General features: G+C 50.3%; 1 protein-coding gene across 2 annotated transcripts; it reads left to right on the top strand.

Annotated features, from left to right (window-relative positions):
- The first annotated feature begins 712 nt into the window (after window positions 1-712).
- On the top strand, window positions 713-27430 carry DCTD (dCMP deaminase). 2 transcript variants are annotated; one of them, XM_023252314.2, is made up of 6 exons: window positions 713-818; window positions 2544-2658; window positions 3049-3184; window positions 23215-23331; window positions 24613-24709; window positions 26038-27430. In XM_023252314.2, the coding sequence occupies exons 2-6, from the start codon at window positions 2551-2553 to the stop codon at window positions 26114-26116; spliced, it is 537 nt and encodes a 178-aa protein (XP_023108082.1). In that variant the 5' UTR covers window positions 713-818; window positions 2544-2550; the 3' UTR covers window positions 26117-27430. The 2 variants fall into 2 exon arrangements, with proteins under 2 accessions (XP_023108082.1, XP_023108083.1); XM_023252315.2 differs by lacking the exon at window positions 24613-24709.
- The last annotated feature ends 112 nt before the right edge of the window (window positions 27431-27542 follow it).

The raw sequence follows: 27542 nt of genomic DNA, 5'->3' as shown, positions 1-27542 counted from the left end.
GAGGCATAGCGTCCCGCCCTACCCCTCCCGTAGGAAACTGTGAAGCTCTACCTTTTTTCCCCAGGACACGGCGACACAGCAGGCCCACTCTAGAGACCAAAACCAGGTCTCCTCACTCCCTGCCCTTTTCAGTTTCGTTGCACTTCCGTGCTCTTTCGGGGCGTCTTTGATTTACAAACAATATATAGTTACAGCGAGAGCTTTTAAGTTGACGGTAGAGCCCGGTGAGTAAAAACAAACTCACCATCCACAACGAAAACGACCCAACCCCGCAGCATCAGAGATCTGAAAAAATGCAAAGATTATGCAGTCGGAGCCCCGGGAGCAGCCGGGACCTCGCGGGGCCCAAGCCGGGGACCACGAACGCGGGCAGAGAGGCTCCGGGAGCACGGGGCGCGGGTCGGCAGGGCGACCCCGCGGGTCCCCCAGCCCAGCGGCCTCGGGGCGGCTTCTCGGGCATCCCGGAGCCGGCGCCAAGTCGGGGGCAAACCCCAAAGCATCCACCTCGACGAAGGGAGGCAGCCGGCCCCGGGAGGAGTGTTTAGGGCGCGGGGTCCCGAAGGTCGCACGGCCAGACCGTGGGCCGGGACAGGGAAGCGGAGGCGATCCCGCCGTGGAGCACCCCGCCAGGTGCGCGCCCGCCAGGCCCCCTCCCCGGAGCGCGTGACCGCCCGGCCGCTGTCACCTTCCGGCCCCGCGGCGGCCCCGCCTCTTCTCCCGACTTCCTTTCCCGGGGCGCGCGGCTGGGCGGTGGCGGCGGCGGCGGTGGCCTGCGTTCGCGGACCCGGAGCGGAGGACCGGCGGGGGCAGCCCTGCGGGTACGCGGCCTGCGCGCCACGCGGCGCGGCCTGGGCGCGGGGGTGGGGGACTGGCGGCCGGGGCTCGGGGCGGGGAGCCCTGAGGTTATCCCGGCTCCCGGGTGAACCTCATGCGGGTGCGGGCCGGGAGGGCTCGACAGCTTTCTCCTTCCAGGAAACCGAGGGAGGGTGGTACTGGGAGGCCGAGACTGGCAGTCACTTCCTGCGCCCACATGGCGAGGGGGTGGGGGGCGCCTGCTTTCCGTCCGGGAACGGAATCTGGGAGTGGTGGTGCGCGGGGGAGCGGGAGTTCCTCCCGGCCCTGGAGTGGCGTCCCTCGTGCTTCCGCAGCTGGGTTCTGGGGCTCCAGTGAGCGTCACAGCCGACCCGGGGCAAGCGCCCGGGGCTACTACGTTCCCGTCCCTCGCCTCTGCTGCCCCTCCTACCTCCTGTTAGGCTGGCACCGATCTGGTACCCACCCTGCAGCGGTTATGGATGCTAACCCTTAAGGCCGGCGGTAAACCCGCGCGGTCCAGCATCGCTCGGTGTCGAGAGGGTTTACAGCCTTCTCGGAATTTGGGCGACATCATCGGGATAATCATGGTTCCCAGTCTTAGGCACTGCCGCGCCACCCAGCCCAGATACAGGGAAATTCCCGGCTTCCTTCAGCCCAGACGCCTAGGCTTGCTCAAGACTTCTCAGTTCTTGAGTTGCCCTCCTTCCTTGCCCTGTTTGGTCTTCCTTGAAAGCACCCCACCCCTTACTGGAAGTTTTAGGCCCCCTGTTGGAGGCCTGTTGGAGAACAGCTTGTGCCTGGCCCAGATTGAGTAGAGTCCCTGTTACTAAAACTTTGCCTTAGTCATAGGGCTCGACACTTGTCAGTTTCTCCTCATTTGATTCGGTACTCAGGGTTGATAACTTCTGTTTCAGCTGGGGAAACCAAGGGGAAAGAAAAGGGACGAATTAATCCGGTTAATATCAGAGCTGGGACAGCTCCCGTGGGATTTGACAGGCATGGATAATAATCCTATGTGATTTAGGATAAGTTCTCTTGCGTCTCTGTAACATGGGATGTTACTACCTTTGCTAGAATGAGGCGTGAGTAAGACGATGTGTCTGACTTTCACAGTGTTTGAAATATATTAGGTGATCGATAAATGTTCTCCTTTCTCCCTCCCATTCTCTTGTGCTGGCTCTGTTTCATCGGGGAGAGAACAAGTTGTGGGGCAGGCGTTTGTACTAAGTGGAAAACGATCCTATGAGAAAGCAGTGACTAGGTGTAATATTTGGGAATGTGAAACTAGGCGTGAATCCAAACTTCCGAAATAGTAACCTAATTTCTTTTTTCTTTTTTTTTTTTTTAATTTTTTTTTCAACGTTTATTTATTTTTGGGACAGAGAGAGACAGAGCATGAACGGGGGAGGGGCAGAGAGAGAAGGAGACACAGAATCAGAAACAGGCTCCAGGCTCTGAGCCATCAGCCCAGAGCCCGACGCGGGGCTCGAACTCACGGACCGCGAGATCGTGACCTGGCTGAAGTCGGACGCTTCACCGACTGCGCCACCCAGGCGCCCCATGATTTATTTTTTTCTTAAGGCCCGACACTGTCTGCGGTCCCATGATCCGTGATTTCTGATTGTAACCGAAATTGTCTAACTTTGCAGACCCAAAGTTTAAATGTGGTTGCGTTGAACTGGAAAGCAGATTTGCCAAAAGGCTTTTCTCAACTGTTGTTTTCCATCTAGACCCAGCATGAGTGAAGTTCCCTGCAGGAAACGTGATGACTACCTGGAATGGCCTGAGTATTTCATGGCAGTGGCCTTCTTATCGGCACAGAGAAGCAAAGATCCAAATTCGCAGGTAAGTGAGTGTTCTGGGAGAATGTTTGGACCCTCACTGGCCCAGAGATCCCTGCAAATCGAACACATTACGAAAGGAAAAGAAAGACTCCGCGGATGCCTGTCGCCTGAAAGGCAGAGGAAGTCTGTCTCCTGTGCTGCCTCCCTGGGTGCGTTCATGTTTCACATTCCATCATTCACGGCCTCTTGCGCCCGCTCTGGGGTTAGGGGGTGCTTCCTGGGGCTTATGGGAGCTGCCAGAGAAAGCGAGCAAGGAGATAGAGCTCTTACCACACTGCCGGAAGCCGCATGCTCGCTTTGGAGCTCTGGAAGCTTGTGGTTTCATTTCCTGCCCGTCCAGGGGCCGACGGGCCACTTGACGTCACCAGTGTCGGGACACGTTTCCCTGTAGGTCGGAGCCTGCATCGTGAACGCAGAGAACAAGATTGTCGGCATCGGGTATAATGGAATGCCAAACGGGTGCAGCGACGACGTGTTGCCTTGGAGAAGGACGGCAGAGAGAAAGCTGGATACCAAGTACCCTTACGGTAAGGCCTGCCTTGGGTTTCCTTCTGTGTGGTGCCATAGCCTTGGTGGTGCTCAGCTAAGATAGTTGGTCAGAAAGTATCATCTCTTTTCAGTCATCAGCAGCTGGACGGAAGAAGAATCCTGTTGAACCACCTCCGTTTCCTGCCCCCGACCCTTACGGTCCAAAGAGTCAGTGCGTGGGGGCCTGTTAGTGGTCTGTACACGGCCTGGCCCTGAGGTCCAGGGATCTGTTGTCTGTGGCCGGCCTGGTATGTTTCGCTGGCAGCCCACCAGGCTGGGCGACACCCGAGCGCGGATGGTGGGCTTCTGCAGAGGGCCACAGCCCCCCGGGAGAGGTAGCTGAGGGATGTGCACGCTGGCCCTGCCCATGCTTTCCTGGCTGCTTGGAAGCAAAGCCACCTGACCAAGGTCTGGCGAGGGCTTTGCTCTGAGGAGAAGCAGGCTTCGTTCAGCCCCTCTGCCTGTGGAGGAAATCTCAAGCTTGTCTCTGGGAAGTAGGAAATGACTGTGAGCGGGGCATCAGCAAATGGATGATGCCGTCTCTTCTTCCTGTTCTGGGGGCTTTATATTCCCAGGGTGGACCACAAGCCAGACGCGTGGAACCACGTGGCCTGGCCAGCTCTGGTTTTCATCGTTCAATCAGGGAAGGGTGCTTCTTGTAACTTGTTGCGTATCTGGGCCCCAAGGAGAACCACTTTCGAGATTGGGGGGGCGGGGGCGGGAACAGGCCGCAGCCTCACTCGCTTTTCCTTTCGTTCCCCGGACAACCAATGCTATACGAGAGGCGAATCGGGCTGCGAACGCTGGTGGCTGATTTTTTGTAATATGAGGACCTGTGTTTATGTCTGGAAGGGAACCCACCACCTCGGTTGGGAGGAAAGTAAGACTCAGGCCATTCAAATGGGAAACCCGCGTCAAGGAATAATGTAAGACCTTTCTGCTTTGTTGATTTGTCCATAGTAGGCTGTCCTCTGGGGTTTTCTCATGAAGAATTCTAAGTCTACATTAGCCTCATTTATATGTTTTTACGGATATTCCTGGACCTTAGTCACGTTAAATAAGCCCCCTGAGTTTCTTTTTAAATTGCTTCAGGGCAACTGTTCTGTTTTCCAAAGAAAAAGAAAGAATGTGACTGGAGGTGGGGAAGGGACAGAGGAATGAGGGTAGGGTGGGGGTGGGGGCTGCAAAGCAGTCAGGGTTTTCCAGGAATGAAACACAGTTGACTGATTGGGGGATTTATAGTCAGTCTGTCCTCACTCCAGCCCTGGAGGAGAGGAGGGTCCCGGACCCAGGAAGGTAGTAGACCTGTTTTCTCAGCCTTAGCTCTGTAGCTGAGTGGAGCTCTAGTGAAAAGACAAATGTGCTAACGTATTTGAGAAACTTTTTGTTATCCTGATTTTGGTTCTGCAAGCTTTCGATGGTAAGAGAGAAGGGAAGTGATCAGCTGTTGGTAGGTAACACGTGACGGCAATTTTTCAGAGTACAGTTCAACGTCCCACGTAAAAACCGCAAAACTGTGGGGCGCTGGGGTGGCTCAGTCGGTTAAGCGTCTGACTTCGGCTCGGGTCATGATCTCACAGTCTGTGGGTTCGAGCCCCGCGTCGGGTTCTGTGCTGACACCTCAGAGCCTGGAGCTGCTTTGGATTCTGTGTCTCCGTCTCTCTCTGCCCCTTCCCCGCTCACACTCTGTCTCTCATTCTCAAAAAAATGAATAAACAAAAACATTTAAAAAAACTGCAAAAGTGAAAAAGGTCTGTGTGTTCAAGGTCTGCGCTGAAACATGACGAGCACAGTGACTATGTCACCCGGTCCACACAGTGAAGCCTCCGTCCTCCTGCCGGATGGGGGAATTCTTTTAAAAAAAATTTTTTTTAACGTTTATTTATTTTTGAGACACAGAGAGACAGAGCATGAACGGGGGAGGGTCAGAGAGAGAGAGGGAGACACAGACTCCGAAGCAGGCTCCAGGCTCTGAGCGGTCAGCACAGAGCCCGACGCGGGGCTCGAACCCACGGACCGCCAGATCATGACCTGAGCCGAAGTCGGACGCTTAACCGACTGAGCCACCCAGGCGCCCCAGAATGGGGGAATTCTTAGGTGTCAGTCTGTCGCAGGGAGGTGGCTTGTAGAAAAGTGGGTAGGCGTAGGCGTAGGCGGGTCCTGCTTGGTTCCTGAGCTGCTCTCCCTCAGGACCTGTGCCTTCTTGTGAGTCCCTGTGAGCCCCAGCAGATTTGTGGCAGTGACCCAGAAGCCCGAAGCTTTGCCTACGTTTGCAGCCCCTCACTTCCCAGTGGTCAGAAACCTCTCAAGTAGCCGATTGTATTTGTTCTTAGACGCTCGCTGCCTTTTGTCTAACTTGGAGACAGAGCTTCTTTCTAGAAGGAATGAAAAAAAAATCTACATAGGGATTTGTCCAACTTCACTGATTTTTTTTTTTTGTAATTTTTATTGAATAGTTGCTGAATTTCAGGGCGGAGGTCGTCTGTCTGCATTATTTTTTTTTTTACTATCCGTATGATACCTCTAGGTTTTCAAAGCGCTTTGCCCTTGTTTCTCAATTATTCATTTGACACGTGGTTATGCGAGGATGTAGACAATTTCCTTTCACAAGAGTAGGCTTGTAATTTGATGTACCATAAAAGTCGTAGAAGGTATTAAATGGTTTTTAAAAGGCATTTGGTATTACTACCATCATAATACACGGAAAGATGGGCTTTAAGTCTAAATAGTGATGGCTGGCTATGAACTGTATGCTCAGACTTGTTTTTTTTTCAAGGGGTTTCAGGCCTCAGAGAAATACATGTTTGGATAGCCTTGGATGTAATAGAAACGTTTGGTGATAATTGACCAAAACGCAAGTTCTTTTTTTTCCTTCCGTTTTAAGACTTCAATTAATTTTGAAATTAAGTGACAATGTCTGGAATTAGTCGGCTTAACCCTTTCTTTCCCCACCACTATTAATAGTGGCTGACCTGCTCTCTGAGAAAGATAGATTATGTGCTAATCCCTGTAAAGGAGCTTTAGAGATCATCCAGAGTTCTAGACCAGTGATTTCCTAATTATTTTCAATATATGAGGACCCTCTTTTAAATGTCAACAGAACTTCCAGGACCCCTGTATAATGCTAGTTAAACTATCCCTATCTTTCTTTGTTACCGAGGCATATTTGACGTATAACGTTATAGTAGAGTTCAGGTGCACGATACAATGATTTGTTGATAATTGTATGCACGGCTGAGCAATTCCCACAATAAGTCCCGTTAACATCCATCGCCTTACATCGTTACAAAAAATTTGTGTGTGCGATGAGAACTTTTAAGATCTTTCTAGCAACCTTCAAATATGAAACACACTGCTACTGTAGTCACCATGCTATACATTACATTCTCCAGGGCTTACTTATTTTATAATTGGAAGTTTGTACCTTTTGACCACGCCCCTTTCACCTGTTTCATCCATTCCTACCTTTGGCAGCCACCAATCTGTTCTCTGCATCGGTGAGCTTTTTTTTTTTTTTTTTTTTTTTTTTTTTAAGATTCCACACATAAGTGAGATCATTAACATCTTTTGGGTAAGAAAATCCACGGATAACAAAAGCTACTCGATACCAGTAATGCTTTGCCTTACTCTGTACTTTATTAAACAGCATTTGTGTGCGTTTGGAAAAAGCGTATATGTGTGCTACATGGGATGTTTCTGCTGTCTGTGGAACATACTTGGACCCCTTGCAGAAGCTGGGGAGTGCTTCGGACTCCTGTGCCCACAGAGTCTAAGCCTAATGTCTTGTGTGGATCGGAAAAGAAAGGCCCAGAAATGTAAATCACCTCTGTAATGCCACACAGACAGGGAGACATCCTGAGGTCAATGCTCTTTGCTACCCAGCTGTCTCTTCTGTGGGGCCCAGGAATTCAGCTCTTCTGAAATGTTGCTTTGGTCAGAACACAGTGGATCACCCGTTCTCTCCTTTTCACTATGCACTTGAGTGCGCGGAGGCTTAGGCGAGTAACTCCGTGGAGGTCAGGAGCTCAGGTGGTGGCGGCCTGTGCTTAGCATGAGGCAGAAGGCACATGGTTTGCTTTAACATTTCTCCGAAGGGGAGCTTGTGTTGACCGAGAACGTATACAACTTAATTCTCCTTATTAATTCTGGAAGTTTAGAAGCCGTTAGTCTTGATTGACCCTTTGTGGAAAGGAGGGAAGCGTAGAATGCTTGTAACAGAGAAGGACGGAGCGTTTTCCGGGCTGTGTCTCCGGAGAGGCATTTTTAAGGGGCGTTTTTGTTCTTCCAACCTCAGGATCAAAACGTCATGAAACTATTTGATTGTAATGTAGTGTTAATATGGAAAATGAAGATTCCCCCTGCCACGGAAACTGCTTTTATCTCATTCTTTTCCTGAAAAACCCAAAAGGTAGTGTGATGTCAGTAACATTAAGCGGCAGGAAGAAGTCGGCGCGAAAAGTGACACCTTTTCGCACGAGTGACAATTAAAAAAACCGGGAAGCAGCAGATTTATCTAATTTAACCATATAAAAAAGCTTTGGAAGATTTTTATTTTTAGGAGGGGGTGGTTGCTAAACCTAGGATGAAGTATTCAGCTGACATTTTTAGTTCCTTTCTCTTCGTGAAATTCATTAGACCCAAGCACATTTGATCAAAATACCAATTTTATACAATGGAGGTAAAATAACCCATGGTAATGCAGATAGCACACTTTCCTTGGAATTTCGTAGTGGATTTTGACGACGGTTTACAGACCAGAGAGTTGGAGTGGAATCAACAGCTTTCATCCTTGAGAGCCGTTGTTAAAAACTTCCCGTTGGCGGGGCGCCCGGGTGGCTCAGTTGGTTGAGTGTCGTGCCTTCATGGTTCGTGAGATTGAGCCCCACATCGGGCTCTGTGCTGACGGTGCAGAGCCTGCTTGGGATTCTCTGTCTCTCTCTCTCTCTCTCTGCCCCTTCCCCGCTTGCTCACTCTGGGTTTCTCTCTCTCAAAATAAATAAATAAACAGTTCAAAGAAAAACCAGGCTTCCCATTTTCAATAGTAGTTCCAGTGCTCATCCAGCTCGCCTGTGTTTTACTGTTGTGTCGTTTCCTGTTGGTAAGGGATGTGCGGGTAAGATTGCCTCTCTGCCTGGCCGCCTCTTCTGTCCCAATCGATCGAGAAGCCAGGATCGCTCTGCCTGCCGCATCCCACTTGCTCATCATGGAGGCGACCGTGGTTCTGATGTGCCCAGAGTGGGTGGTGGCCACACTCGAGATGCATCAGGCAGAAATGGGAGACGTGGGGCTCCTTCCAGGGTCCGTTCATATTTCCGTAGGAAAACTCAGAAGAGGATATCATGCTGGGGAGGAGTTAATTAAAGGCATTGTTCAGCACGGCAACTTTGATGGGTTTTGCCAGTGCATGGTGGAGCTTCTTTAAATTTTATATTTAAATTTAGTCTTTACTTTTCAGATTTAGCATATTGTTAAGCATGCAGAGATGTCATTTCAGTGATTACTTAGCCATTTACCTTACCCCCTTGAACACTGACATTTTCCTGACTGCCACGCGTGTGATGTATTTCTTCGGCATCCAAAAGGTTAGTCCTGAGAAACTAATTTATCAAGAAGTTAGGCGGCTGATCCTTCTTAAGCTGTGACTTCCTCAAAACTTGTAAGAGCTTCTTCGTAATTAAGATCAAATTTGTTCCTTCAGCCGGCTGAAATTGAACGCCCTCCGGTTTTGTTAGGCAGATCCGTGGGTTTGATGAGTTGCTGTTTCCTTTCCTACAGAATTCTAATTTCACGTCGCGGCTTTCCACCGCCCCTCCCCTGCTCGGCCTTTTCGCAGCCGTGGCCCTGACGGTGGGCTCCGGGAGGACCTTTTGTACCAAATAACGAATAGCCAACGGGAAACCTTTGAGCGCCTGTACCCCAGAAAGAAATAAAGTAGATTATTTTTATGAATCAAGGGGCCAACTCAGGTTTCATTGTGTGATGCTTGAGACAAATCGTAGAAATATAACGGCTTATGTCGGAGGCTCCCCCTGGAAATTAATCAGCTTGATGGAAGCGTATTTCACGTTCAGGTGTAGCTGTTTATAAATGGTCTTAAGAATAAATCATGATTTTGGGGGGTTAGTTTATTTGATTTTTATCTATGTATTTTATTTATTTATTTTTTTAAAGTCATCTCTACGCCCAATGTGGGGCTCCCGCTCACGACCCCTAGATCGAGTTGTGTGCTCCACCAACTGAGCCAGCCGGGAGCCCATTTACCTGCGTGTTTTAATCTATAGATTCAGGGCTAATTGTTTTTGAAGAGCTAGAGATTACTATTTCACTAGGAATATCTACAAAGCACGTATAGATAGGAACAGGTTAAGTCCTGAGAAGCATATGCAAGAAAAGCTAAAATGCTCATCTCTGGGCATCCAACCTTCTCATAAAAATACACAGCGTTTGTCTTTCGTTTTACAAAGAACCAGTTTACCTCATGGAAATTTGTATTCAAACCTTAAATAATCCAAGGGTAGCGATTTCCAAGTTAACGAACGGGAAGTGGGCTGAAGTTCTATCTTTGTACCGTCGCTCAAAATAAACGGTTTGTTGGGAAATTTAATAGTCCCAATAAAATTTCAGGGTCACCTTCAGTCTGTTTTAGATTTTTACGTATGTGAGCACATTAATTGAGTGCAAGTGGATATTCCTTTTTTTTGTTGTTTTTAATTTTCTTTTAATGTTTATATATTTTTGAGAGAGTAATGAGCACGAATGGCGGGGTGGGGGGGAACCGAGAGAGAGGGAGACAAGAATCTGAAGCAGGCTCCAGGTTCTGAGCTGTCAGCACAGAGCCGGATGCGGGACTCAGACTCAGAAACTGCAGGCTGACGTCAGATGCTTAACCGACTGAGCCACCCAGGCGCCCCGCCCCCCCCCCCGCCCCCCGCCGTTATTCCTTGTGATAAATACAACTTTTTCAAATTTTTTAATTCCGATAAGTCTTTGTCTAGAACTTTGGGCCACCATGCAGTGGGGTTCCAGGGGGAACCTGACAATGATGAGCTGCCTTAGTCTTTATTCTCTTGATCTGTTCTTTATCTGTTTTGCTGATTTGGGCTGATCTTCTCTGAAATCGATCTGAATTACTAAGGTTTTATTTTATTTTGAATTTTTTTCATCAAGAGTCTTTCTTTCCTACACCCTGTTGATACTGGTACCAAAATGGAATATGTGTATATTGTTTCTCCTGGAAATATGCAGTGAAACCTGGTTCCTAGAGATTTTTTGCGGATATTTGTATCGCTTTTTACATTTGCTTCATAGGACTTTTGTTTTATATTTAGATGAGATTATATGTCTTTACAATTTTTTTTTAATGTTTATTTTTGAGAGAGAGAGACAGCGGGGGAGGGGCAGAGAGAGAGGGAGGCACAGAATCTGAAGCAGGCTCCAGGCTCCGAGCTGCCAGCACAGAGCCCGACGCGGGGCTCAAACCCATGAATGGTGAGATCATGACCTGAGCCGAAGTTGGATGCTTAACCGACTGAACCACCCAGGCGCCCCAATTATATTTGTCTTTAATACACATATTAGGTGAGAAAGTCCCCACAGTGCTTAAAACAGCAGTTGTCAGATTCAAGGGGAAGGATCCTGGACAAGGCTTCTGGAACTTAGGTTCTAGGTGTGGTATGTTTATACCCAGTGATTGTGGGGATATTACTATATTACTTGCTGTTTATTTTTCAGTATCTTTATTTATTTATTTATTTTTTAATTTTTTTTTTCAACGTTTATTTATTTTTGGGACAGAGAGAGACAGAGCATGAACGGGGGAGGGGCAGAGAGAGAGGGAGACACAGAATCGGAAACAGGCTCCAGGCTCCGAGCCATCAGCCCAGAGCCCGACGCAGGGCTCGAACTCCCGGACCGCGAGATCGCGACCCGGCTGAAGTCGGGCGCTTCACCGACTGCGCCACCCAGGCGCCCCTATTTCTCAGTATCTTTATGAAACAAATGATCACTGAGGACCCCTTCAGTGCTAGAATTCTAAGGAAAAATTCAACAATACAGCTTGGATCACATTGGCTTAGAGTGCCATTTCTCTGCTCACGGGGTCCCAGGGGGTTCTGAAGCCATACTGGGGGAAAGCTGCAGATTTGTAAAACGCTGCTGGAGGCCGTGACATGGAGAGAAAACACATCATGTGTGGGGACAAATTAATAAGGAGAGAAACAGGCTTTATTCACTCTCTCCCTCCAGCGATTGGACATCTGCTCCAGTCCTGAGATGAACCGACACGGGACAAGACAGGACGCGCAAGCAGGAGGGGGCAGTCGAAGAGTATAGGTTCCCCCACAAACCTGGAGATTCAAAGACATTGGGATGAAGAAAGGTTGGGAGATAAGCAGTGAAGAAAAGGACTTCGATGCGCATCGAAGTGCAAGAAAATAGAGAAGAGAGGAGGCAGGTACAGAACTGTACGAGAGAAGAGGTTAGTCTTAGACCAGACGGAAGGGAAGGACTTCAGAAGTCCTTCTGTGAGTCTGGGCGACCACGTTCACTGAAACGTGGGTGCTTGCCGGGCATCGGGAAATCCCGTGATAAATGCAGAGTCTTGGTGAGAGCCAGGCAGTGGAGACGGGAGGGCTCACACACTCTCCCCTCAGCTCGCGCTCTGGAGGGTCGTCCCGGCCACTTAGCGGAGGTGTGAATTTTGTCTCTGTGCGTCTTCCAAATGATAGATGCCACAGTAAATTTAAAATATTGAATATGATAACTGAGCATGAATTTTTTAATTCTGCAATTAAAAGACTTTGTTCAGAATGCCATTAATTTTGGGTTTAGGTGGAAAAGGGAAGCAGAATCTCTCACTGTCCTTCTTCCTTATGCGAGCGAGTTACAACTTTCTAGGAGCTGAAATAAATACTAAGGAATCATCCATTCTTCTATTCGTGTGAGTTGTCTGTTGGTGATGGGGGAGTTCTCAAGTCACTTGTTTCCGTTTTAAAAATCATGACTGTATTTTATTTATTTTTCTGAACATTTATTTTTGATAGTGCACGAGCAGGGAAGGGGCAGAAAGAGAGGGGGACAGGATCTGTGCTGACAGCAGCGAGCTCCATGTGGGGCTCGAACCCACAAACCGTGAGATCGTGAACCTGAGGCGAAGTCGGACGCTCAGTCGACCGAGCCACCCAGGCGCCCAAAAGTCACGACTATATTTTATATCACAATACATTTTTCGGAGGACGTTGACCTGTGGCCCGGCATCCTCTCCGCACGTCCCATGCCAGCACCCCACGCCAGCAAATAAAAACGTACAAGGTCTGTTTTCAAGGACTTGGCGGACTAACAGTGATGGAGGCAGACGTTAATGAAATAAACAGATGCTGTTGCTTATTCCTTTCTGAGGAAGTGACCTTTAGGCTGAGAGCTGAAGGATTCGATGGGTTCCCGGAGGTCAGGGTCGGCTGGTCAGTGTTTGGGGCTGGGAAGGACATTCGCTGCGAGAGGGCAGGAGGGCGCTTGGAACTTTCTGTGGGAGGGAAAGAATTTGGGCCACACGGAGTACGGAGGCGAGGTTAGGGGCCGGCAGGGGGCGGAGGTAAGGAGTTTGGACTTACAAGATGAAGCTGGTGTGGCGGAGACCTGTGGGTGGTCCGGGGGATAGGAGATGGAGAGGAATGGAGGCAGCATCCAGAGGGCTGGGTGACACGGGGCTCAGAGAGGGAGTCTGACTCCCCCGGGCAGTCCTAGCCTGAGCGCCTAGGTATGGGGGGGGAGCTTTGGCCCCTGAAGTTTGAGGTGTCTGTGAGACCTCCCAGTAGAAGTGTCAGTTGGGGGTGTGAGTGGGGACAGAGGTCTCGGTCCGAGACGTCAGTGTGGGCATGTGTGGCATTCGGGTGACACTGTGCCATGGAAATGCGTGAGCGCACGTAGGGAGCGTGTGCAGAGGCTGGACCCGGGGCTGGTCTCAGAACTGCAACACTAGGAGGGTGGGTGGAGGAGGGGGGAAGGAGCCTGCTCGCAGGGATCTCTCGGAGCCCCCGCGAAGGAGGAGGGAGCTGTGCGTTGAAGACTAACAAACGTCCTCGGGGGTCAGCGACACACAGGTCTTATTGGAGACAGCAGTGCTGACGGAAGTGGTGGGGATGGGAGGTGACAGCCTGTTGAAGGAAGAAAAGCAGGCGAGGAAAGCAGGACCCTGTATGGAGAGGGGGTTGGGATGGTTGTTAAGAAAGCAGGATGTTTGGGACGCCTGCGTGGCTCAGTGGTCAGTTAAGCCTCCGACTCTTGGTTTCAGCTGAGGTCATGATCTCACGGTTCGTGGGATCGAGCCCCGTGTCGGGCTCCGCTCTGTCAGCGCAGGATTCTCTCTCTCCATCTCTCTCTGCCCCTCCTTGCCTCTCTCTCTCTCTCTCTCTCTCTCTCTCACAATAAATAAATAAGAACGTAAAAAAAAGACGTTAGAGTGGCAGCCGCATGGGAGATGGGGCCAAGAGAATGGTTTCTACGAAGGGAGGGCCTAGGTCTTGTTAGTTTTTGCAGCACGCACGTGGGCTGGTTCAGCAGAGAGAGATTGCGGGCACACTGATGAGCGATAGAAGAGGGACACCGAGCGGGGCAGCTGACAGAGGTCCGTGGGTGGCAGGTGGCAGTGTGATCAGTCCCAGCTCCGTGAAGGATGCGGCAAGGTTATCAGCCGCAAGGAGGGAGGAGAGGGGTGAGCGGGTTCGGGCTTGGACGCTGGGGGGAGAGGGAAAAGAATGCGGTGCGGAGCGCAGAGGAGGGAAAGTAGGGCAGGGTCTCCAGCTCGCGTCTCATCTCAGAAGCCTGAGTCGGGTCGGCTAAGCCCCATTTTCTGCCCGCCGAAACAGCATCCGTGAGTTGCCTGAGGCGGGCCTTGTAGAGCTGGAATTAATTAGAACACACACATCCTGACTCCTATTCCAGTGCTCATCGCCCAGTCCCAGTTTACCCTTTGAAAGCCATGAATGCAAGAGGGAGGCTTTGGATCGTTGTGGCGCGTATTTGCATTACAAAGCTGTCAAGCAGCGATTAGCGGTCTGTTCCTATTCATGTTTCCTCCGTAGCTTTTAGGCCTCAAACATGTATTTCGCGTGAACCGCAGGAAGGGAGCTGGCCTGGCTTACCCACCGATGGACTGCAGCATTTCCACACCCTCCTCCCTCTGACCTGATTGTGTGCCCTTAGCACATGGGGAAGCGATGTAATTAGAGTTCTGGGGGCTTTATTGTCAATAATGGAAACACCACAGTCAGAACTCTCTTTAGCCCTAAGCACTACCAGTGGGGCTAAGTGGCTCCCCTGGGTGCCATGAGTTGCTGCCAGCAGCCTTGGCGAGAGGCAGCGAGGACAGAGGCAGGGGATGGGGATCAGAGTAGGAGAGACAGAGAGGGAGGAACGTCCGTTCTCCGTCTCCGAGCTGAGCAGCCCGGGGACGGAGAGGTTCTGTGCTGTGCTCTTCACGGACACTCGTCCTTGCGATGCCGGGCCTTTTGCTGTCCATTTCACAGGCCGGGAGGCTGAGGCTCCACAAGAGGTGTAGGGACCTAGAACGAGCAGGTGGGGGAGGCAGCGTGTGAGGAGTGGCCGAGGGGACGTGCAGGGAGGAGGCAAGGGGACGGCAGAGGCTGCCGATGGCTCCAAGCACCGGGTGCCTCGGGTCCAGCCCCAGGACGTGTGCCGGCAGGGATGGGTGTGAACGCGGCTCTAGGACCGGGACACCGGACGCCCGAGGACTTGGCCGCCTTCTAAGCGAGTGACTGACGTCCGTCTTCCCAGACCTGGCCGGAATTCCTTTCCTCTGGCCGAGACCTCCTCTGGGCACGGGCCTAGCAGAACAGACTCAGGACGTTTTCCAGGCTCGGGGCTGTCGCTGTTACCTGCCCTTTTCCCACCCTCAGACTTCACGCTGGAATAATGAACGTCTCTCTGCTCGAATCGTGTGTCCCTCAAAGCCAGAAGGTTGTGAGGCCCCGTTCCACTGCGCGGCGGGGGAGGGGGGCGTGCAGGGGGCAGTGGTGTTTGCGTCTAAGCACACGGAGTGGAACAGCTGGGGCGTGGTCAGGTGAGACACGCGGGCTGTCACCTGTCACCGCTCCGGAAGACCCTCCTCCGGGCACCTGACAGCCACGCATCTTCAGCAGTGGGGACCAGCCCGGGTTGAGGCCGTCCGTCCTCCGGAAACAGGCCCAGTTCTGCCTCTGGGGCACATGGCTTCGCCTGCAGCACTCTTTTTAGCTCCCAAAGCTTTTCCCTGCCGCTCTCCTCACGTGGGTCTTGTTGTAACCCTGGGAGACCGGGAGGAGGCCACTGTTACTCCGGTTTGTCCTTGAGCGACGCCGGGACTGGAACACCCGTGTAGGCCAGTCCCAGGGTTTAGACCCACTCTGTCCTGAAATGCCATTCGTAAGCCAGGTACTTTTCCCCACGGAGCACTGTTCCCCGCAGACTCAGTTCCCCGTCTACCGACCAGCCTGCAGGTTTAACCCCTCGTTTCCCGGCCGTTCCCACCGCTTGACCTCTTCGGTGCGCCTTCCCTGGCGCCTGCAGCCTTTTGCTGGGTGCTCGGGTATGTGTCTTGGGTGTCCCCCCGCCCGGGCCGGGCCTGAGCTCTGCCGGGGCCGGGGCCGGGTGCCCTGCCCGCGGCCAGAACTCATCGCGACACGCATACACCACATGGCTTCAGTTTAAAACTGTTTCCTCCCGGTACAAAGGGAGGCTCCGTCGGCTGGGGTGGCCGCGTTCTGGCTGAGAAGCCGAAGAGCGAGCTGGGCTTCGGAACTCGCCAGAAAGGCTGTGGGCCAGCAGTGGGTGGGCCTGGGTGGTTGGGGCTGGCTTCAGGCACTGATGAACTGGCTTCTAACTCGCTTCTCCCTCTTCCTCACCCCACCTCTGTCCCCAGTCCGTCGGGCACTCTCGTACTGAGTCCGGTCGCCACTTTTCAGGTGTGGAAACTTGACGGAGGGGAGGTGAGGTAGAGAGCTGACCTTGCCTGGGCACGAAATTCTCGGGATGCTCGCTTTGGATCTCGGGGTAGCCGTAATAGTGAGCATTTGATAATGTTCGGGGGCGATATTGTAGGGGTGGGGGTGGGTTGGGGGGGTGCTTAAATGTAGAGGCTACTCTGTTGTTAAATTATTGATGTGAAGGATGGGTCCTTTGGAGGCCGGCAGTGATGTATGAGGCCCTGTCAGGGTATCTTTCAATAATTAAGAAATAAGTAGTTGAAATTCCATTTTAGCTCCAGAAGCCCCAGTTCCCTAAATGGATCTGTTAGAGGAGGATGTACATGCCACACCCTTCGGTGGACTTTTCAAAGCTGTGGGGCTTCAAGCACAGGGAAGAGGGCGCCTGAGCCCCGACAGAGAGATGTGCCGGGGTTCAGTGACTCTGATAGCTATAGGACGCCTGAAATAAAAACACTTAGACCGTCATTTCAAGAAAGGATTTAAAGAAATTTTTTTTTAATGTTTACTCATTCCTGAGAGAGAGACAGAGCATGAGTCGGGGAGGCGCAGAGAGAGAGGGAGACACAGAATCCGAAGCGGGCTCCAGGCTCTGAGCTGTCCACACAGAGCCCGACGTGGGGCTCGAACCCACGAACGGTGAAACGACCGAAGTTGGACGCTTAACCGACCGGGCCACCTGGGTGCCCCAAGAAATAACGACAGCTTCATCATCAGGATGGAAATGGAATATCTTGTAAAAATTAACATTGAGTTATTTTTTTAAAACGCATAGGTCAACTTTGAACTCGGGTGCCCCATTTCATGTCAATGATTTTTTTTTTTTAATGTTTATTGTTTAGTTTTGAGAGCGTGCTAGCGGGGGAGGTGCAGAGAACGGGGGACAGAGGATCCGAAGCGGGCCCTGCGCTGACAGCGGCGAGCCCGATGTGGGGCTCAAACTCACGAACTGCAAGATCATGACCTGAGCCAAGGTCGGACGCTCAGCCCCAGTGCCCCTATGTCAATTATTAATTGCAGGGTGAAGCCTGCCACCTGTTCAGCCTGGAAGGCCACGTGCAGACGCGTCTTGGCACTTGAGTCCTGACCCTGTGTCCTGGCAGTGAGCGAACTGCCCCATGCTTGTCGTGTGGGTGGCCGCCTCGCCCGAGCGCCCTCCCAGTCGGGGCAGAGGCGGACCCGCCCCCCCCCACCCTGCTCCCCAGAGACTTTCTGAGGCTCATGCAGTGCATGCTGGAGAGCGTCAGCGGAAGGCACCGCGGGCACCTGCCGAGGGGCAGCAGGTGTTCCCGGTGTGAACCTCCGACCCGCCCCTACCGGAGCCCACGTTCTAGGTCAGCCTTGGCCGCAGGCCAGCCTGCCCCACGTTCTCGGTCAGCCTTGCCAGAGTACCCCTCAGGCCCGACCAAGTCATCTGCTTCAACCTGGACCACTGAAAACGAGGAGTTTTCACCAACCTGGAGACTTTCTTCAGCAGGAAGAGAACCTTGGTTTTCCCGACTCCCACCGCTGTCCAGCCCAGCGTTTCCCCTCACACCCTGCTAGCACACGGAGAGCAGCTGAGGCCGGGGCCACACCAGTGCTGCTAAACTGTTTGTGCAGCAGTTAGCCTTTGGTTAGCATTATTTGTGGGGTTTTTTTTTTTTTTTACACTTATTTAAGTAACCTTAATAATACTGCCATCTAAAACAGATATTGTCTTCGTCTCACATGAGATGAAAGTCAAGTCTATAAAATGGTGAGTCTCTCACATCGAGCCGGGATGGAACATATCCTGTTAATTTGTCAAACTTCTAGAGAACCGCCTACATGAGACAGTGAGGATTAATCAAGCCCTAGGAAGAGGGAATTTGAAAAATACAGTTTTCTAATTATACAATCTCTTCTCAGTGGTCCAAGGTTAATGCAGTTCTGAATTCTGACAGTTAGTAATAGAAAAGAAAAAAAAAAAAAAAGGCCACAGCATATGAATTGTCTTATAATTACCTGAAATAGAGGTTCTCTTTCTGGCAATCGAGAACTTTATAAGCATTAATCTGATATTTTCCAGCATTTGATTCTTTTCCTTTTCAACAATGTTGAGGATAATTGAAAGGTTGTGTGTCATCCTCTGTGCTTATCAAATATACTTGTACTTGGAGGTTTCTTCTGCTTATAACTGAGTCAGAGATGAGTAATTCTGGGTAGAGAGTTGGAAAATTTGTCCTTTTTTTTTGGACAATTGAGCTATCTTAGGAATACCTCCCCTGTGTATGTTTGGGATACTTGGTCCTATTCCTGCTATGAGTATAAAAACTACGTTCATCTCAAGGTCACGAACAGAACCTCTCCCGGTTGGTTGGTGTTTGCTCTTACCTCTCTGCAACTCTTGACGTCGTTGTTCCCAGGCAACACAATAAAAATGCTGGCACTGGGAAAAGATCGATTTATTCTTTCATTTACTGCTGTCAGATATCTGTGGAGTGTTTTGTCATAGTGAGGAGAGTTACGGAGAAGCCTCAGAACACCTGAGGCAAAGGCCCGAGAGAAGGTGGGTTGGAAATGGAGATTCTAGGCTATTAACCGATAGATCCGCCCTCTGAGAATCTGCAAATGCATGGACTCTTAGTGACCACAGGAAAAAAAAAATCCAAGCGCAGGACCGGACCTTGGGAAAGGCCCCAAAAGACAAGAGAAAGAAAAGGACCCACAGAAACATAAGAGACTCCACAGGGCCTGGTGCGCACCCGAGAGGGTTTCGAGTGGAGAGCTGGCCGTAAGCATGGGCCTGGCGAGCAGGCCCATCCGGAGGTGGCAACCAGAGGGAGACTGCATTTTGGTGAAGATAAGGCCGTCCAGGGGCGTATGTGGGAGCTGGCTCTTCCCCAGCTCATCCGAGCGCTCTGTCTTCCCAACCGTCTGTCTGTCGGGAGCTTGAAATTGGCCACGTGGGAGTATTCACATCCCCGAAATCAGCAGATCCTATAAATCAGGGCCTTTCCCCCTCCCACCGTCCCCCCCCCCCATGATTGTAAATGTTACCAACATATTACAGAGGTCAACAGGTTTCCATAGTTACATACTTTTTACATGGCAACCCAGCACACATAGCTCACACTTGAAACACACACACACACACACACACACACAAACACCTGAAACAGTTTTTAGGAACAGCACTTAACCTCTGTCATATGGACACATTCAGATCTCTTCTGTTTTCAAACATTTCACTAAAAAGAGGGATGAAAAAGCTGTTTGTAACTCAGTAAACTTATTTCTTGACCTGCAGTTTGAAAAGGATTGATTTAGTGAAAACTCGAGCTTATGTTCATTACTGGGTGAAGAGATGATTATTTTATTTATTAGTTTATTTTGAAGTTTATTTATTTTGAAAGAGAGAGTGCACACGAGAGCAGGGGAAGGGCAGAGAAGGGGGGGGGGGGGGGACAGGGGATCCGAAGCGGGCTCTGTGCTGATAGCAGAGAGCACGATGTGGGTCTTGAACTCACAAACCACGAGATCATGACCTGAGCCGCAGTCGGATGCCTGACCGACTGAGCCACCCAGCCACCCCAAGAGCTGATAATTTTAAAAATGAATTAGCCTAGCGCTTGTAGACAGGACAGTTTCATCTCGAAAGGAAAATGCTGAGAAGATGGCCCGGTCAGAGCGGAGACCAAGGCCACGGTTGTAACAGAGAGACGCGGCGCGGGGACGAGGCCGTTGGGCCTCAGGAGCGGGGCCTCGTGATTTGCCATCGAGAGCCTGTCTTGGAGCAAAACCAGCTGTTCTAGTGGCTGGAGGGAGGAAACTGGACACAAGAGCAAACGGCCAAAAACTAGATTACCTGGTGTTGCAAAACTCACTTTTATTTAGTTCCTCGGCAGTTCGCTTTCTCAGCGTCGCTTCCTCCTGCCAGCCAAAGGCACGCACATGCCTCGGTGAGGGTCACACAGCTTCAAGGGGCAGCTGGGCCTTGACCCTGGTGCTGACCGCAAAGCTCCCGCTTCCTCCACCCCTGCCTGGGAGGTGGAGAGTAGAGGGAAGGTTCTCTGCCTGCAGTCAGGCTGGCCAGAGCCCTGGGGCCAGCCCTTCACAGGCCAGCCTGCTCTTTGTGGCCCGAGGCAGATTTGGGGGTCACCTGGCATTTGGTGGTGAAAAGAGTCCTCAGACCCCACTCTGACCGGCCTACTGTAAATGAATCCGACGGACAGTCACGTGAGTCTGCCCGTTCCTCAGTGAGGACGCGGTGGGGGCCCGAGGCCTGACCAGATGGTGCCTCGTCGATGGGTCAGTCTTGCAGGGAAACGCAGGGCACTTTTGGACGGGAGGCCAAGCGTCAGAGCCGCAGAGGTCGTGTGGAGCGCGGACCTCAGAGGCCAGTGCCAGGCCAGAAACGTCTCAGACCTCAGGATCAGACAGACAGACAGACGTGAGGACTTTGCAAATCACCAGGCAGGGTTGGGCTGGGGTTTCCCTCCTCAGCCTGGGAAGCTGGTGTTCACCAGATAGGTTTGGCGGGCCAGGGGTTCTGGGGGGAAGGCTGGAGGGGGCATTTGTCAGGACCGAAGTTGAGGGGGCACAGGGATGAGCGAGAGAAGTCAAGTGTGGATGGAACACTGGAGCTTTGCGTTCGTCTTGTCCAGTTTTGGATCCGCGGGTTTGGGGACTTGGAATGGTCCCCTTTCGGGGGCCTCCTGAGTGTCATAGAGCCCAGTAGACCTCACATCTCGCCAACAAACAAGAAGCTTTGTATGTCGCTTCTTGTGATTTTGTAGCTGAGAGAAAGGAAGTCTGTTTGTGACCCCGTGTGTCCTTTCTGTAGACCACCCTTTATACGGGGATGTCGGAGGCCGCCCCCGAGAACCTGTTTCCTATGGTAATTTTCATTAATGAATCCAGACCACACGATGTTAAATTCTGTCCCCAAACTGCCTCAGATGAATTAGAGGAAGACAGTTGGAGTCACTGTGACCATTTTTAGAGATTCAAACGAAAGCACTAGAATAGGGTTTCCTAACAGACTCGGAAACTCTGTAGTTCTGAATATTAATACCAGCACCATCGAAAAATACTTATTAGATGGAAAAGCATAGTTTTGATATTTGAATTTAAGAGGACTTCCTGCATTTCCCAATGTCACCGTCAATAATTGGAATCTGCATTTCCTCCTTTATTCATTCAATAAATATTTAACACCCATTATGTTCATGGCGCCGCATTGGACTCTGGGGGAGTTACAAAGAACCTAGAAGACTGGTCTCTGCCCTCGAGGGGGAAATAAAAGAAACAATTACATCTAATTGTTTTTTACAGGGAGCCGTTGTTAATCCCAGCCTGGGAACAACCCGGTCACCAGGGATGGAAATGGGGGCCAAAAGGGGCCTCTCTGAGGCCAGTGTCCTCACAGCCACTGAGCCTGGGAGCCTTTCGTTTCTCTCTCGTGGCATCTCGGGGATGGTGGCCCAGGTCCCCCTGTGGCCGGCGGGGATTATTCTCCAATGGGCTGTGATCTGATTAAGCGCAGTTTATTTATTTATTTTCTTTTAGAATTCCTTACAATGCCCGGCAACTGTTCGTTTCCACACATATGACCAAGACCCCCTCAGTCGTGGCATTCAGAGACTAGAAGGAGCCCTCCCAATGCTTCCTGAGAGGGCCCCAGGACAGGGGCACAGGCGGGCATTGCAATTCTACCCGTACCTGAAAAGCGGGCGGCCCCGGGGTGGAAGGTGGGCCAGGGGCTTTATCCTGGCTGAGCCAGAATAATTAATATGGCTGAGCCATATTAATACCGATTCAGGGACCGAGTGTGTCACAGCTAATGCGGACAAGAGCCACGAGCTTAGGCTGCTCTTCATTTAAAGCTTCGGTACTCCCAGAAGAGGGTGTTAAGTGTAGAAGGTTGGTGGGTTGGAGAAGGTGGGGGGCCCCCCTGGAGGGCCCCCATATTTATAATTCTGGCAGTTTTGTATGATTTGGACCACGGCCAGATTGTCGTTAATTTGTTCAACAGACATTTATTTTACCGCTTGTGTGCTTAGTGTGTGTTAAGTCCCCTTGGAGTTACCAGAGGATTCTGCAGCGCAGTGTTTCTGAAACGTGTCTGCACATGAGAATCATGCGGGCGATTCTCTTAGAAATCCACATCCCAGGCAGGCCACACCCCAGACAAGTGCAGACGAGTTTGCAGATTATGATACAGTTTGAGCGATGCACCCAGAAACTTGAATAACGACAGAAGAGGGCGAAGCGGCCACCCCACTGAGCGGACAGGGGATTCTAAACAGAATCAGGGCTGGGAGTAGTGCTCCCCTGAGGAGAGGGCACCTGGAAGCTTAGGAGGTGGGAGCACCTGGCCAACGGCTGGGGAAGATGGGTGGGCTTCCAGGTGTGGGAGAGGAGAGGCGGTGCTCCCTTCACCCTTGAACTCAGGCCCGTGTGGGGATCGCTGTTTGGGGATCGCTGCCGGAACGGGCCAGTGTGGCAAGAACTCGACGTTTCATTAAGTGGATGAATGTTTCCTTCTAAACGAAAAGCCGCTGGTTGTCTGCCGGCATTTTTCTTGTGTGTATGTGGGCCGAGATCCATGGGGTGAAGCGGATCCCTCGGGATAGAAATACTCAGCTTCACTTCCTGGTTCTCTTGCTCTTAAAATCGCGCCCTGCCCTCCTAACGGCCACCGCGAATATCCTTGCATGTGAGTAGCAACGCACAAATGAGCCGTTTTATGTGCGCAGTTCCAGACCCCAGGGTCTTGTGGAGCCATGAGCTATTGCCGTGCTTAGGGTGGGTGGAGATACTTGACCTTGGCCCCTCCTGGCCGCGCCAGGTGCTTACAGACCCAGGGCTGCAGCGCCCCCTGAACGGTTTTACTGCTAAAAGCCAACCTGTTAGACCACGCGGCCCTCATTTGGTATTCTCGGTACTGTCCGTTTCTAATCACTTTTTAAAAAATCGAGTCTGTTCCACGTGCCTTCTTCAGAGGGGCGCGTGGAATGCTTCGGCAGCGTTGGTACGTTCCTCGTGAGTTATGCTGTTTTTCTTTTCTTTCCCTTTCGAACCCGCAGTGTGCCACGCCGAGCTGAATGCCATCATGAACAAAAACTCGGCCGACGTGAAAGGCTGTACTATGTACGTTGCCTTGTTTCCCTGTAATGAATGTGCTAAGCTCATCATCCAGGCAGGTAGGAGCTGGGCCGGTTCCATTTGTCACATTGGCGTCGCTGCCCGCTCGTCGGCGGCTCATTGCAAAAGTGCTTGGTCTTAAATTGTTATTGTTTGGCCCGAAATTAATTGCACTATCAACTTTGCAAGGTATTTCCTGTGTTTTGCTTTTGAACGGTGCCAGGTATTCTAAGACTAATTGTCTCCTCTGCGATTCTTCGCATGTTTTTAATTTAGTTTGCAACCTGAACTGCAAGCTGCTAAAACACCACGCCGGCGTTGCATATAATTACCGTCAATTTACTGTTCTCTGACATGTTGTGCATAGATTAGGGGGAGGGAGAGGAATGAACTTCTGTCAGAAGCAAGGTCAGCTGGGAGGCTGCATATGCAATTTTAATTTGTATTAATATATGGTAGATGTTTTAGGACCTAAACGTATCTTCGCATATAAATGTCATAAGACTCGAACGGTACTACTTTACGTTTTCCTTACACTCCAGTTACCATAAATCTACACCATTGTATTCTGAATAGTTCACCTTTTTCATACTGTCACATCTAAGATTCAGCCACACTTTATCTCCATAAAGCTCTCAGCTTGAGATTTAAAGACTTATCATGTTAGCCAGATGTGTGGTTTAAAGGGGCTGTTCATCATGAGCCCGGGGGTCTCTGAGGAGAAGAGGTCTGGTGATATCAGACTCAGAGGCCGGCCCCTGTTAAAGAACGTCGTGGAGTTTTCCTCCGCCAGCGTGTACCCAGCTTCCTGTGGTCCCTTCAGGGGCTGGAGGAGGAGCAGGGTGGTGTATCAGGTGCCCTCCAGTTAGCCCTGCCCTGCGGGACAGGAAAAGAAAACAAATCTGCTGTCCGTGGAGCTGGCTGGAATTGGTCTGCAGAACCATTCTGGGAACCACGATGGCACTTGCCTCTGATTTTCGCCAACATGTCCACTCCCCTGCATCAGCCTCCTGAGCGGACAGAAGTTGTCTTGCGACTGAAGAGTATTTGCCCTCAGTAAAGAAACTTTGTTAATCGGATCAAGGCTCGACTACCTGACAGGTTTTTACTTGGCACGTGTTAAAAAAAAAAAAATCTATAAAGACTGGAGGGCAGGTTAAAGATAACATCGTCTGCCGTATTGGAAAGTGGCCGATATGTATTTCAGTAACTGGACACTGTGTGTAAGCACACTGGGAAAAGGTGATTAATCATAGACACGACAGGGCTCGGTATATGTCTGCGTTCTGTTGCCGTATCTATTTGTGCATATACTAATGGGGCTTCTTTCGGTGTCAAAGGTATCAAAGAAGTTATTTTCATATCTGATAAGTACCACGATAGCGATGAGACCACAGCCGCGAGGCTCCTGTTTGATATGGCTGGGGTGGCCTTCAGGTAAGCAGAAGGGCTTGGGGTAAAGGTCGTCGAAGGCCTACTGAAGAAACATTTGAGCTCGCTGATGTTTCATTTCTACTTGTGATGCCTGACTTCCACACTTGGAAGCCCCGTTTTACGTGCGATGGGCCAAGGATCCCAACGTTATTTTAGGGGTAGATTTTTAAGAGCAGTGACAGAAGTATCTGACGATGATCTGAGGAATGATCTTGCCCTTAAATATTAGTAGCTTTCGGGGGTTTGGGCTAAAATGATTCTAGTAGGGAGAAAATTTAACCGTCACAAGTTTTACCATATTAACGTTAAACTTCTGGGAAGTTTGCAAATGTAACAACTCTGGCATTGAAAATTTAGGACGCAAGTAACCCGCTAGGTTGAAACACCATGTAGAAATGCTTTTTACAACAACATTTTAAATGGAGATTTGAAGTTATTTCGACCTTTATGCTTATCTTTGCTGGGCAAAGATTGGGAGGTGTGTTCACTTGCAGGTAAGTTCTACCACCTTCGATTCATGGTAAGAAACTTCGGTTGAGACTGAAAGCTTTCAAAGCAATTCCTTTGCAGTATTGGTGGTCAGCAGTGGGGTGCGGTAATTAGTAACGTACTTCTGTTCATCACCAGGGATAGAGGTTAGATGTGACGGATCTCTTGAATTGCTTTGCCTTATGAGGCTTTACATGTAGATTGTTTGCATAATAATGATAATTAGATATTCACTGTTTACTGGTTTTTAAAAGAATACAGCCAGTCCGCAAATATTTTCCTGTTAACTGTTTTAAGAAGGTACATCAATGAGTAAAAATATATAGCGGGTTTATTTTACGTCTGCATTTTTAAAATGTGACTTTAAAAATTACTCCACACTAAAGCTGGCTGGGTTTTTTGCTGTGTACAAGAGGCAAAGGAAAATTTGCTCTTTTTTTTTTTTTTTTTTTTTTTTTTTTTGGTTTTGAGCGATTCCAGCTTGGCTGCAGAAATTTCCTAGGAAGGAAGATAAATCTGGTGGGAAAACTAGTAATCGGGTGTCATGTTGTGCAGCTAACTTGTTAGAAATCCTTTGACTCCCTGATAATTCATGAACTCAGCCGGCTGGAGAACACACAGACCGAGCCACCCCATGTATTCCTTTTTTTGTCTTAGTCTTTTCTGGTTCGTGTCCCTCTCAGTATGGTGCACTATAATTGGCTCCTATAGAGATAAGATATCAAGTGAATCCCGGGAAATTTTTTCCTCCCCACAGAAAATGTAGGTTAAGCCAAAGTAAACAAATTGCTTTAAACTACTCACTGGATAATATCTCTATATATTTTGTTTCTTATGTTTAGGAAATTCACACCAAAGTGCAGCAAGATTGTCATTGACTTTGATTCAATTAACAGCAGACCGAGCCAGAAGCTTCAGTGAGTTACATCTCATTAAATCTCCAAAAGATTGGGATTATCCTCTCCTAAGAAGCTGCTAATGCCTTTCATCTTGAAGTTACACATAACTTTTTAATGGTCAGTACAGCAAAAGGAGACATCTAAAGAATATAAAGCCTCAAATCTTCCTGTCTCTCTTGTCACGTGGAATCTGCATCTGTTTCAACTATTGATTTAGGGTTTAAAGTAAAGAAGCCTGTAGATGGCCTGTCGCACAGGGCAGGGGTGGCCTCCCGCTCCGTGTCCTGGTTTGCTTAGGACGCTGGTGCCTCCCCTGCATTTCACAGCTGGTCCTCGCCGCTACAGGTGCTGGAAGGACAAATAAATAATTGTTGTGTTCCTGGCAGGATGATCAGACACACTGACTTGAACATCTGGCCCCAATGAAGCAGAACATGTAGTGCCCTTGGAAAAAAAAAAAAAAAAAAAAAAGACAAAAATAGGACCCCCATGACGGTAGCTAATGCGGAAGATTTGCTTCAGGGAGTTGAAACCCCCTCCACCCACCCAAAAACCCTAGGCAGGATAGCACATCTGTCCTGAGAAATGGTGAGCACACCTGAGCGGGGGACACTTCCTCCGCTTCTGCTGTCCTGCAGCCCGCAGTGTAATGGCACATTCTTCTTGGGGGGGTGGGGACCCCTGTTCTTGTTTCTTAATTTCAGTGTGTTCATCACGCAGCGCTCTTACATTAGCTTCTCTGAACAATGAGTTGTTCCTGGAGGAGACAGCCTGTCTCCCCTCTTCGCCCCCGAGACCGCGCCTGCTGGGGCATCAGGGTGGCGGGGACCGAGGTGGTGCGCGCACCAGCTTCCTCCATCGTGTGGGAAGAGTCGCTGCGCCCCCACGTGCCAACACGGTTCATGGCCAAGGCTGCTCTCCAACCGGGGAATAAGTGAATTCCCACCCTGTAAGTGAGATGGGAGGAAATCCAGCCTGCCTCCAGTCGGTTTATAGTCCAGATCTGCTGGTAGCGGGAGCTCCTCTGTGCTCCTGGCTCCTGGCCGCCGAGCCTCCAGCAGCACACCTCCCCAGTGTCTTCCCAGACTCGGGGGCGTGGCTGGCCTTGGGGGTGTGGCTGTGCACCTTGTCTTTACTCTCCTTTAGATTTTATTAAACACACTTGGTAGCTTTGTTGAGAAAAATGGGTTCTTTATCCTGGAGATTATTACCGTTTTCAAGCGCTCTTGTGTTCTCATGAGTTTTTGTTTTGTCCCTGAGGTTTTGTACTCTGTATTCCAGGACGTCTTTGTAACTTGGCTCCTTACCAATATTATTAAAATCTTATTAAAATCCACCACACTGAAGTATGTTCGTTTTTATAGTGTAATCGTGTCCTTAGCTCTCCGTTTCTGTCATTTCTGTGTTGTCTGTGAAACACACGGCATATGTTTTCATGCTCGGAGAGC

This window comes from Felis catus, chromosome B1 (genome assembly GCF_018350175.1).
Source record: "Felis catus isolate Fca126 chromosome B1, F.catus_Fca126_mat1.0, whole genome shotgun sequence".
In the NCBI taxonomy this organism is placed as follows: Eukaryota; Metazoa; Chordata; class Mammalia; order Carnivora; family Felidae; genus Felis; species Felis catus.
Note: the sequence above shows the minus strand (reverse complement) of the source record. Positions and strands in the feature narration are given on the sequence as shown.